We start from the raw sequence: 12,416 nt of genomic DNA, 5'->3' as shown, positions 1-12,416 counted from the left end.
ATCTATGTTTAGGAGTGGACGGCGTGCTGCGGAGGAGCTGAGCTGATGACACTTGTGGTCTCCTGCTCAGAGACAAAGGAGTGTGTGACCTAGCCATTTTCTCTGGCCTGATCCAGGGTGGATGGATGCAGGTTTGCTGCTGTCAGGCTTGCTCCTGAGGCTAAGGCTGCTCGTATGGATTTTTCTATCCTTTTTAGAACAAGAATATTGAACATCTGGGTCTGAGGAGCAGACTGCAGAGAGAAGTGCCCCCAACAATAGCCCATGGATATGAGAAAACAAAAGGGCAGGTCGCGTTTGCTGACCTGGCTGATGTAACTAAGAGCCTGGGGGGATTTTGTGTAAAATCTGTGAAGAACAGCTTATAACGTAAGTCTCGCTCAGAGCATAGCAGACCTGACAAACGCAGCCCCAGGGGAGCTGACTCCAAGCTGATACTGCACTGAACTGCTCTCAGCTGGGAGTTGCCTGGCCTTGGGCCAAACCATTAGGAGCCATTCTGAGCAGGTCTTAGCTGAGAGTCATCTCCTGGCATGCTGAGCTGGCTTTGTTATAAGCTCAGCCCAGCGGGAGAAGACTCCCACCTCAAAGCAGCTCCTTCAAGCTCCTTCCGGGGGAGGCTCCCTTTTGGTACAGCTGGCAGAACTGCTGTCCTTGGGCCCAGCTCCGATTTCTGTTTGGAGCTTAGCTGTGGGGCCCCACTAGCTTGTTTGGTACAAGAGGAGGGACTTGGATAAAACTTCAGCCTCTTCGGTGTCTGGACCCCTGCCAGCTGACCCAGCAGGTTCTCTCCTCCATGTGACTTGACCAAGGTTGGTTTTAGGGACCTGTCATGAAATAGTGTCTGGAGGGAAAATGTTGACCTAATATGAAGAAGTTTGGCGTTCTTCCCATGAAGTTTTGTGGTCTGAGTAGTACATGGCCTTGAGTGCACCCTGGGTGTCTTTCTTTCGCTGCCCCAGCCCTCACTGTTCTGTTGCCTCCATCGTTGTACTATCTGAGTCTCATAAAGGTAAATGGATTGATCCCCACAACCCTCCTTGTGAAATAAGGAAGCCATATCATCCCCTTTTTATAGCTGGAGAACCAGGGCACTGAGAGATTAAATCCCTTGCCTGGAGTTACACAAGCAGTGTGGCAGAGCAGAGAATGGGACCCAGCTCTCCTGAATCCCAGTCTGCTGCCTTCCCTACAAGACCATTTCTCTTTCCTCTGCTACTTGTTATTAACATGATTGACCTCTAAAGAGCAGGTATCTCATAAGCTTCCCACATTATGGTGATAACATTGTACAGTACGTTGCACTGGCATAAAGTTATTTTATCCTCTCCAATTTCCTTTCACTTTAATGTGTAAATATATCAAGTGAAAGACTAGTTAGAAATCTCAGTGCAGAGGCCAAGCACCCTGTGGGTCAGGCCTTTCCAGAGTGGGAAATATTAGGATGTGCTGTGAGATGGGTAGGTTTTCAAAGGCTGTGTCTTTCCCTGAAAGTGGCTGTGAGTGTCTTGGACTGTTTGCTTTGTTTGGAGCAAAGCCCCTTGTGTTGGGCTTCTCTGTGGTGGATTTCTGTCAGGGAGTGGAATGGAAGTGCTGAAATAGTTTTGCTTCGGTCGTTGAAAAGTGGACTGAAAGCCTTGGAGAAAAGACTAGGGACACAATCCTGCCCCAGCCTCCAGCGCTCATCGGAGCACTTCCTTTTCTGCCTCGTTTGGTTCTTTGGGTTTTGCAGACTCAGAGGGGCATCCAGGTTTAGGGAAACCCACCAAACACAGGGAAATGTCTCCCCAGGGCTCATACTTTATGGGACTCTCACAGGGAATGATGGAGATGATTGCTTCAGTCCCACGCACCAACTCCCTTGCCTCACAGTCTGATCTTCCTGTTCCTCCCAGGAGAAAGTGGCTTTCACAAAGCCTTGTTTATTGTGACAGATGCAGTCCCACCACCTGGGGAGGGAGGTAATGCTGTCTACTGTACTGGAGACCTATAACCTTTCTGTGTGCTAAAAACCCCCTGGGACCCAGGATGATGTGAAATAATTATATTCCTTCCATGTGAGCACCCTGCAAATGTAATTAATCCTCATCAGACCATTTTACAGAGGGACAAAGTGACTTTTCCAAGACCATACAGCACATCCCAGCAGAGTTGAGATCAGAACCCAGATCTCACAGTTTCTAATTCTGTGATCTAACCACTAGGATATCTTTCCTGCAAAACATTGAGAGTAGAGTTTGCTCTTGGCAATCTCCCTGCTGTCTCACTGAAGTCAAGACTTAACTGATGACAAAGGTTTTTTTCTCTGATCAGACTCCCATTACGTGGTAGCCAAGTGTTTTCACAAGCCATCTGCAGATGGTACAGCAGGTTTTCTGAACTCTCCTTTCAGAGACCTGGGCTCAAACTGGGTTTAGAGGACAGATGAAATGACTTGTTGTTGTTGGAGACTCAGTGCTGTTACTGCAGGAGAGAGTCTACTACTTTGTTTGGACAAGGATTGATCAGCAGCAGTGGTTCACTCTCCCAAGGGCCTCTCTCTGTGATCAGGGGAAGGGGTCCTGCTGCAAAAAGGCTCAGGCAGGGGAAGCTTCCTAACAGTGGGGGGGGGGGGCGGCACTGGTGCCCCAACAGTGCCCCTCCCATACCGCCACTTCTCCCTGAGGCCCTACCCCTCCTTCCCCTCACCCCCATTGCACTTCCTTATGGCTGGTAAAAAGTGGGAGAACCAGGGCCCCCAGCGCCAGCACCCCTGGGCTCAACCAAGTTACTGATACTTACCAATAAAGCTAGAAATGTAGTCTTGCTTCTGAGCTCTATGGAAATCCACTGGACTAGAGAGAGCTCTGTGGAGCGGCAGAGCAAGACAGGACAGGGAACATGTCTTAGGGACCGTGTACACATGGAAATGTACCAGCATAATTATACCACTATATAACTCCCCTGTGGGCATTCTGTTCCAGAATACGAGTGCCTTTTTCTGATTTAGCTTATACCACTTCCAGAGCAACATCAACTAAACTGAAAAAAGGCACTTTTATTCCAGAATAAGTGTGTCTACGTGTGGAGTTATACCGGTATAACTGTGCTGATAAAATCCTCCATGTAGTCTAGCCTATAGGGACTGTCTTGGAGATAGCGCTGGCAGACAGGAAATGGTTAATCAGAGGAGAGGAGCAAAAAAAGCAGAGACTTCAGTGGGGCATTGACCAGAGGGAAGACAGCCACCGAAATTAGAAGATCTAAAGCGAGCTGGACTGTACAGTAAGCAGGGTGCACAGAGGAATTTAGGGAAACATTTAAGTTAAAACGACAGAAGCTGAGCTATTACCACAAGCTAAAGACAGGAAGGGTCTGTTGGAATGCAGGCAGCCCAGCTTCAAGGAGAGAACTCAGGGTAAGATTGGGGTGGGGGTGTGTGTCTCTGTTTTAATCCGCAGTGGAGATTCCTCCCAAATCCAGAATTGGGCACAATCAGCGTGACTGATAGTCGGTGCTGCAGAGCCAGGATTGAGGTGCCCTGGCAGGTCTGGGGCGAGGGTGACCAGATGTCCCAATTTTATTGGGACAGTCCCGATTTTTGGGTCTTTTTCTTATATAGGCTCCTATTACCCCCCACCCTCTGTCCTGATTTTTCACATGTGCTGTCTGGTCACCCTATCTGGGGCTGGGGCTGGGAGCCCAGGACTGGAAGAGCAGAGCAAAGAACTTCAGGTCAGCATTGAGGGGACATGGCAGAGCTATGTATGAGAAGACTGCACCACCTCCTCTTGCCCCCTTGCCCCTCACTAGCCATGGTGCTACCAAGCCCTTTCTGTTTCTTAAAGTGCTTCCACTTTCTTCCCTCTCCCGACACGGTCAGCGAATAATAATCCCCCATCCTCTCGGGAAAGGGAAGTCTCTCATCTGCTCAGTCATATCAATGTAGCTTTGTGTCTTGGTTTCAGTGTTTTAGTTTTTAATAAGAAGACTCTTGTGAGAGCTATCCCAGGAGATCTCTCCAGACGCTATAGGCAGGAGAGGGAAGGAGCAGCAGAGATGAGTGGCCATATATTTGCTATAATATCATTCCAATAAATGCATTGATTCTATTAGCTCACAGTTGTATGGACAATACTTATCCATGTATTGAACTGGAAGGAGAGAGGAGACAAGGTGATAGAGGGGGCGTGATCACCTAACACACAGACCCTGTGCAGCACTAGAGCCTGCATCTTTGATGTGTTTTATAAATGGTCACCTGTTGGAACAGGGTAACCAGTCATTGAAATGCAACCCTCCTTCCCATTTGGGGGTGAGAGCCCCATCTATTTTAAATTAGCCTAGTTTGGCTAATGACAATGGAGCTGCCCCAATTTACACCAACTGAGGATCAGGGCTTTGGTCTGAGTAACACAACTGCAAACCCCCTTTTCCACTGTCCAAGCCCAGCCTGGTCTGGGCCTATGCGGCTAGTGAATACAGAGCTGACTGTTTAGAGCTGCACAAAGCAGTGCTTTCGTTTCGCACTGGCTAACAATATTTTGATTTTTCATCCCTGGTGGCTGCCTGGTGATGGGATCTGTGGCTTACTCCAAAAGTCCCTGCACCTCAGCAAACTTTGTGCCAAAGCTGGTTTTTAACTCTGCCTGCGTAACGCGGTTTCCTTGCAAACCCTGTGCTCGGTTTGGAGAGTTTTTATAAAACTCTTTGATTTAAGCCTTTTCTTCGTTTCCCTCTCAAAGTTGTCCTGTATTGAATTACACTGGGGGTGTTAGGGCTGAGGAGCTGAATTCACATGGAAGTGCTGCAGCAAGAGGGAGACACATCCCCTGAACTAGTAACATCTGCAGGTTTATCCATTCCTTAAAGTTAGGCTGCAGTTTTCTCCCTGGCCAAGCACGGGTGTCCCATGGGGATGCGCACAGCCACATATAACACTCCCCAGCTGCTGCAGTGATCATGAGTGCTCTCAACATATGGACTGGATGATTGTTGATGCAGGTCCTCTGAAGCCAGATCTTTTTATATATTCCCCCTTACTACTTGTAGGAATGGCTCCTATTCCTGTTGATCAGGTCTGACTAGTAGGGTTTGAGGTGAGACATTGGGTATGTCTACACTACGGGATTAATCCGAATTTATATAATTTGAATTTGGAAAACAGGTTGTATAAAGTCAAAATGTATGCGGCCACACTAAGCACATTAATTCGGCGGTGTGCGTCCAAGTACCGGGGCTAGCGTCGATTTCTGCAGCGTTGCACTGTGGGTAGCTATCCCATAGTTCCCACAGTCTCCCGCGCCCATTGGAATTCTGGGTTGAGATCCCAGTGCCTGATGGGACAAAAAACATCGTCGCAGGTGGTTCTGGGTACAGCCTCACCTCCTCCCTCCCTCCCTCCCTGCATGAAAGCAACGGACGGCAGACAACCATTTCGCGCCTTTTTTCCTGGGTGAACACTGCAGACTCCATACCACGACAAGCATGGAGCCCGCTGAGCTCAAGACAGCAGTCATGAACATTGTAAACACCTCGCGCGTTCTCGTGGAGTTTATGCTGAGCCAGGACCAGAAAAATGAGGCGAGGAGGCAGCGGCGGCGGCAGCGCAGCGACAAGCATGATGAGGACATGGACATGGACACGGACACAGAATTCTGTGAAACCACGGGCCCCGGTGCTTTGGAGATCATGTTGTTAATGGGGCAGGTTCTATCCATGGAACGCCGATTCTGGGCAAGGGAAACAAGCACAGACTGGTGGGACCGCATAGTGTTGCAGGTGTGGGATGATTCCCAGTGGCTGCGGAACTTTCGCATGCGTAAGGGCACTTTCATGGAACTTTGACTTGCTGTCCCCTGCCCTGAAACGCCAGAATACCAAGATGAGAGCAGCCCTCACAGTTGAGAAGCACGTGGCGATAGCCCTGTGGAAGCTTGCAACGCCAGACAGCTACCGGTCAGTCGGGAATCAATTTGGAGTGGGCAAATCTACTGTGGGGGCTGCTGTGATGCAAGTAGCCAAAGCAATCACTCAGGTGCTGCTACGAAAGTTAGTGACTCTGGGAAATGTGCAGGCCATAGTGGATGGATTTGCTGCAATGGGATTCCCTAACTGTGGTGGGGCGATAGATGGAACCCATATCCCTATCTTGGCACCGGAGCACCAAGCCACCGAGTACATAAACCGCAAGGGGTACTTTTCAATGGTGCTGCAAGCACTTGTGGATCACAAGGGACGTTTCACCAACATCAACGCGGGCTGGGCGGGAAGGGTTCATGACGCTCGCGTCTTCAGGAACACTACTCTGTTTAAAGGGCTGCAGCAAGGGACTTACTTTCCGGACCAGAAAATAACCGTTGGGGATGTTGAAATGCCAATAGTTATTCTTGGGGACCCAGCCTACCCCTTAATGCCATGGCTCATGAAGCCATACACAGGCAGCCTGGACAGGAGTCAGGAGCTGTTCAACTACAGGCTGAGCAAGTGCAGAATGGTGGTAGAATGTGCATTTGGCCGTTTAAAAGGTCGCTGGCGTTCATTATTGACTCGCTCTGACCTCAGCCAAAGAAATCTCCCCATTGTTATTTCTGCTTGCTGCGTGCTCCACAATCTCTGTGAAAGTAAGGGGGAGACCTTTATGGCGGGGTGGGAGGCTGAGGCAAATCGCCTGGCTGCTGATTACGCGCAGCCAGACACCAGGGCGATTAGAAGAGCATACCAGGAAGCGCTGTGCATCAGAGAAGCTTTGAAAACCAGTTTCATGACTGGCCAGGCTACAGTGTGAAATATCTGTTTGTTTCTCCTTCATGAAAACCTGCCCCCTTTATTGACTCATTTTCTGCAAGGAACCCACCCTCCCCCTTCCCCCAGCTTGCTTTCAAACCAAATAAAGTCACTATCATTTAAAAATCATTTATTCTTTATTAATAGATTAGAAAAAGAGGGAGGGAACCCGGGTGGGATTTGGGAGGAGGATCGGTGGGAAGGAAAAGGCCACTAAAAAAAGGTTAAAAAAATGACAGCCTTTTGCTTGGGCTGTCCACTGGGGTGGAATGGGAAGGTGTACGGCGCCTCCCCCCCCCGCGTTCTTACACGTCTGGGTGAGGAGGATATGGAACATGGGGAGGAGGGAGGGGGGTACAGGGGCTGTAGCGGCACTCTGTTTTCCTGCAGCCGTTCCTGAAGCTCCACCAGACGCCGGAGCATGTCTGTTTGCTCACGCAGCAGCCCCAGCGTTGCATCCTGCCTCCTCTGATCTTCCTGCCGCCACCTCTCATCTCGAGCGTCCCTCCTGTCCTCACGTTGGTCCCTCCTGTCCTCACGTTGGTCCCTCCTGTCCTCACGTTCACTGGCTTCTTTCCTATACTTTGAAACCGTTTCCTTCCACTCATTCAGATGAGCTCTGTCGCTGCGGCTGGATTCCATAATTTCTGCAAACATCTCGTCTCGCGTCTTCTTTTTACGACGCCTTATCTGTGATAGCCTTCGGGATGGAGGAGGGAGGCTTGAGGAATTTGCAGCTGCTGTAGGGAGGGGAAAAAAGAGAGAATTGTTTAAAAAGATACATTTTGCAGAACAATGCTTATACTCTTTCACGGTGACCAACACTATTCACATTACATAGCACATGTGATTTCTGTGCAAGGTCGCATTTTGCCTCTTAATACTGAGTGCCTGTGGCTTTGCTGCTAGAGATCACAGGTCCGGGCAACAGAATTCGGCTTGCATGCGGCCATGGTAAGCCATTGTCTTACGGCTTCTGCACCCTCCTTTCCCACATACCAAGCAAAGCCCATAGAGTGCTGCGGTTTTTCTGTTAACATTCAGCAGCAGCAGAAAACAAACTAACCACCCCACCCCCCCTCCCGCCATGAATTCTCTGGGATGATCGCTGTACCCCTCCCCCCCACCGCGTGGCTGGTATCAGGGAAGATCCCTGCAGGAACCAAACTAACCACCACCACCCCCGCCGACCCCCTCCCGCCATAAATTCTCTGGGATGATCACGGTACCCCTCCCCCCACCGCGTGGCTGGTAACAGGGAAGATCCCTGCTAGCCAAACGCGAAAAGCTCAGGGCCAATTTCCCATCTGCGCTTGGCTAACTGCAGGGAAGGATTTATTTTCAGCCACAGGCAAACAGCCCAGTAGGAACGGCCACCTCTGTCCCCTTAATTAAGTTCCCGTATTTCAACCAGGTTACCATGAGTGATATCACTCTCCTGAGGATTACACAACAAGATAAAGAACGGATGTTGCTTGAATGCCAGCAAACACCGGGACCATACGCTGCCAGGCTTTGTCAGGCAATGATACCAGATTGCTTGCTGCAAGCATGGCGTGGTCAAGTGTCCTACCATGGAGGACGGAATAAGGCTGCACTGCCCAGAAACCTTGTGGCAAGGCTTTTGGAGTACCTCCAGGAGAGCTTCATGGAGATGTCCCTGGAGGATTTCCGCTCCATCCCCAGACACGTTAACAGACTTTTCCAGTAGCTGAACTGACCGCGAATGCATCCCAAGTCCTCAGGGCAAAGTAATCATTAAAAACCGTTTGCTTTTAAAACAAGTTTTATATTTTAAAAGGTAAACTCACCTGAGGTCCCTTCCATGGGGTCATGGTCTTGGATACTGGCTTGGGAGGGTTGGGAGGGTACTTCAGTCAGGCTGAGAAAAAGATCCTGGCTGTTGGGGAGAACGGAGTGCTGTGTGCTCTCTGCAAGCTCATCCTCCTCCTCCTCCTCCTCTCCCCCATCGGCAGAATCCTCAGGTGTAGCTGATGAGACTATCCCCAACCCGGAATCCACGATCACAGGTGGGGTAGTGGTGGCGGCCCCCCCTAGAATTGCATGCAGCTCGGCGTAGAAGCGGCATGTCCGCGGCTCTGACCCAGAGCGACCGTTTGCCTCCTTTGTTTTTTGATAGGCTTGTCTGAGCTCCTTGACTTTCACGCGGCACTGATCTGAGTCCCTATTGTGGCCTCTCTCCATCATGCCCTTGGAGATTTTTTCAAAAGTTTTGGCATTTCGTCTTTTAGAACGAAGTTCTGCAAGCACTGAATCCTCTCCCCATATAGCGATCAGATCCAGTACCTCCCGTACGGTCCATGCTGGTGCTCTTTTTCGATTATCGGCCTGCATGGTTACCTGTGCTGATGAGCTATCTGTGGTCACCTGTGCTCTCCACGCTGGGCAAACAGGAAATGAAATTCAAATGTTCGCGGGGCTTTTCCTGTCTACCTGGCCAGTGCATCCGAGTTTAGATTGCTGTCCAGAGCGGTCACAATGATGCACTGTGGGATAGCTTCCGGAGGCCAATACCATCGAATTGCGGCCACACTATCCCTAATTCAAAATGTTAAAATCGATTTTGGCGCTACTCCGCTCGTCGGGGTGGAGTACAGAAATCGATTTAAAGGGCCCTTTATTTCAAAATAAATAGCGTCGTTGTGTGGATGGTTGCAGGGTAAATTCGAATTAACGCTGATAAATCCGAATTAAAGTCGTAGTGTAGACCAGGCCATTGGTTGGTTTAAGGAATTGGTAATGGGATATGGAGCCTTTCACCTTCACTTCCCTCTTGGGGGGGGAATCAAAAATCTTTCCTTTCGGATGCTGCTGCATTGGCCTCCGTGAAAAGCGTTGGTGGTCTCGGTTCAGTTCCTAGTGTGGCCACAAATTGGCCCTTGTTGGAGTCTCAGCAGAAATCTCAGGGGTTTAAGGAACCATAGAGAAGGAAATCCTCTCTCACCCCTAGAGGAGGATCCCTCTAGCACAGGGCTGAAGCATATCGATGTGACAGCATGGGGGAGACTTGTATCTACCGTGGCCTGTGCTGTAACCTGTTCTGGGGATAAGTACTAATAGCCAGTGCTTATACAGCTCTGCAGAGCCCTTTGGAGTGACTGGCTGATGAACTCGCATAACCCCACTGCAAGGTAAATCACAATCATAATCCCTCTTCGACAGGCACAGAGCACTCCTGATTTGACCAGGTCACACAGCCAGTCCCAGACAACACTCCTTCTCAGAGCTAGGAATAGAGTTCAGAAGTTCCTGGCTCCTATTGATCACTAGCTTACACTATCTCTCAGTGTACTCTAGTCTTCAGTCTCCAGAGCTGCTAATCCCAGTTTCTTTCCCCCAGATTAAATTCACTGATGCCAGGGAAGGGAGGAAATTCCCCAGTTTTCAGAGCAATGATGCCCTTGCCTCTCCAGTATTGAGATCAGTCTTGCTTTCACCTTCTGCAGCCCAGCAGAGGCTGCATTGCTCCCGGGGTGAGGTGTGGCAATTCCAACAGCTTTGTGAGGACTTGGATTCCACCTATACGTTGCTGCCATTCCCTTTTCTAATTAGTACTCTCTTCCCCAGCTCCAGCTCAGGCCCAGATCATCCATGCGGGGCAGGCCTGTGTTGTGAAGGAAGATAACATCAGTGAACGAGTGTACACTATCCGGGAGGGCAACACCCTGGTCCTGCAGTGTCTGGTCACGGGACACCCACGGCCACAGGTAACCTTTCTGTAAAGCCAGTCACCCGCATCCCTGTGCTTCTCTGTTGGGTTCACTCTAATCTTGTCTCTTAGAGGAGACATTGGGGGTGGTTGGAGGACACCTTTCCCCACTACCTTCACTCTTCTACCTTTTTGGAGGTAGGTTCCTCTCCTCTCTTTCTCCCCTGGCTTCCTGGGCAGCAGCTGCAACAAAAGAAAGGGCTGAGGAGCAGAGACACTGGATGAGTGAGTGTTCTCTGGAGCTAGGGCTGCGGCTTACAACGAGGCTAGAAGTCCTACCACAGTACAGCATATGGAGATTCCCCCGAGTACCAGTGGGAACTGTGTTTTGGGAGTGAAATATTGCCCAGTTCTGCCTGTGTGCTGTATATTGGTAGCACAAGGCTCTCTCCAGAGCATCTATCATTCTAATGGGCCAGAATGAACTAAAAACATGGGCTGTGTTGAATTCAGGCCTGTGTAGGTAACACTAGAGACTCCAATCCTCTCTCCACAGGACAGGCACCGCTTGGACAGGGGTAGTGCAAGCTTCCCCTTCATACCTCACCAACGTAAGAGCGGAGTCGAACCTCTATGGCCTGTTCAGCCTTGGCCTCTCAGACCAGGCCAGCAAAGGGGATCACTCAGTTAGGGGAACATTGGGGAAGGGGGCATTTTTCTGATTTGGACATTTGTCCATGATGACCTTGACTGGGACCCATCAACTCATTTCATACAGTGGACACCAAGCAGCTGCCAGTGGTGGTAATTTTTGATTGCTACTGTCCCAAACTGGATTCAGACCCATGCCGTAGAGGTAAGAGGACTGCAGGGAAATTCTTACATAGCAGCTGATGTGTGTAAATGACCCCAGAGCATGGGTAAAACTGTGGCTAAACTTGGGCCTTCAGGGCCAGAATAAACCCTGGGGAGTGAGTTACACTGTGAAGGAAGCTCTCCGGGGGAGGGTTATAAGAGGGTTGGTGAGAAGCTCAGCGGTTCCTGCTGCCCCTGCAGCAGCCTTGCCAGCCGTAGGCACTGATGCTGATAAGCTGTAGTTCTGTGTGTGCCAGTCACCCCTTCCCTGCACTAACTGACCAGGTGCTACTTCTCTCTTGGGCCTTGGCTGGTAGGAAATGACAAAGGGGAGAGAGCAGCTCGGCCAGAAAATTCAAGTGAGAATTAGCCAACAAAATGTCTTTTAAAAAACAAAAAGATGGTGACCGTCTGAGCCTGGATGTTGGGCAGCCGGGCCACTCAACAGCCTCTCTTGTGTCCTTATGGAGGATCACCTAGCCTAGGCCCGTGGGCACACTGATCCCGTGCACAGTGGGCAGATCCTGGGTATGCAGAATAGAGAGAACTGATGCCCATGCTGCCTGGGAGCATGCAGGCTGTGTGCAGCTCATGGGCGCTCTGAGCCTGGCAGGACTAGAGAACATTGATGTACCGTTGGTGCATACAGAACGCTGCTGCACAAGAAGCTGTGGCATCCCCAGAACCTGTTTGTTTATGTGTAACACTAGCACATGCAGAGCCCAGGTGTGCACATGGGACACTGGCGTGTATGTCCAAAGAGGGCCTCAGACATGGAACACTGGCTCACACGGAGCTATGCTCAATCCCGTCTCTCTCTCCCCATCTTCCCTTCTCTCCCTGCCTCTTCTCTCTTCCTTCTCTACTTTGCCCATCTGCCACATCCCTTCTCTCTCTTAACCACACTCCCATGCATGCTCTCCGCACCTTCCCCCACTCCTCCAAATCAAAGCTCTTCTCTTAGCCTTTGTCTAATCTTTTCCCTCCCTTTCCTCCAGTTACTCTCTAAAGCTTTAACGTGTAGCCCAAATATTTAAACGAGGTTGAAATGAAAAGGCTGGGGAAAGATTAAAGAGCTGACTGAAGCGGCTGTGCAAACAAGAGACTCTGAGATTTGGAGCCCTAA

At 50.1% G+C, this 12,416-nt stretch overlaps 2 protein-coding genes across 13 annotated transcripts in view; one reads left to right on the top strand and one right to left on the bottom strand.

The window, feature by feature from the left end:
* MDGA1 (MAM domain containing glycosylphosphatidylinositol anchor 1) overlaps positions 1 to 12,416 on the top strand; it is a 208,212-nt gene that overhangs the window by 61,764 nt on the left and 134,032 nt on the right. For all 12 annotated transcript variants that reach the window (XM_042848492.2, XM_065590536.1, XM_065590540.1 and 9 more), the window contains one exon: positions 10,354 to 10,493. In XM_042848492.2, the coding sequence (XP_042704426.1) occupies positions 10,354 to 10,493 (140 nt within the window). The remainder of the gene's footprint in view (positions 1 to 10,353; positions 10,494 to 12,416) is intronic.
* LOC135982462 (pre-mRNA-splicing factor CWC22 homolog) lies at positions 6,839 to 9,400 on the bottom strand. The gene is made up of 2 exons (XM_065589264.1): positions 8,577 to 9,400; positions 6,839 to 7,505 (listed from the first exon to the last, which is right to left on the bottom strand). The coding sequence occupies exons 1-2, from the start codon at positions 9,118 to 9,120 to the stop codon at positions 6,979 to 6,981; spliced, it is 1,071 nt and encodes a 356-aa protein (XP_065445336.1). The 5' UTR covers positions 9,121 to 9,400; the 3' UTR covers positions 6,839 to 6,978.

This window comes from Chrysemys picta, chromosome 3 (genome assembly GCF_011386835.1).
Source record: "Chrysemys picta bellii isolate R12L10 chromosome 3, ASM1138683v2, whole genome shotgun sequence".
Lineage (NCBI taxonomy): Eukaryota > Metazoa > Chordata > Testudines > Emydidae > Chrysemys > Chrysemys picta.
The sequence above is the reverse complement of the archived record's forward strand: the minus strand, read 5'-3'. Positions and strand labels throughout refer to the sequence as shown.

Coding starts and splice junctions, on each gene's coding strand:
- LOC135982462 (XM_065589264.1), bottom strand. CDS start 9,120: ATGCAGGCCGATAATCGAAAAAGAGCACCAGCATGGACCGTACGGGAG. Junction 7,506..8,576: donor CCCCATGGAAGGGACCTCAG/GTGAGTTTACCT, acceptor CCCTCCCTACAG/CAGCTGCAAATTCCTCAAGC.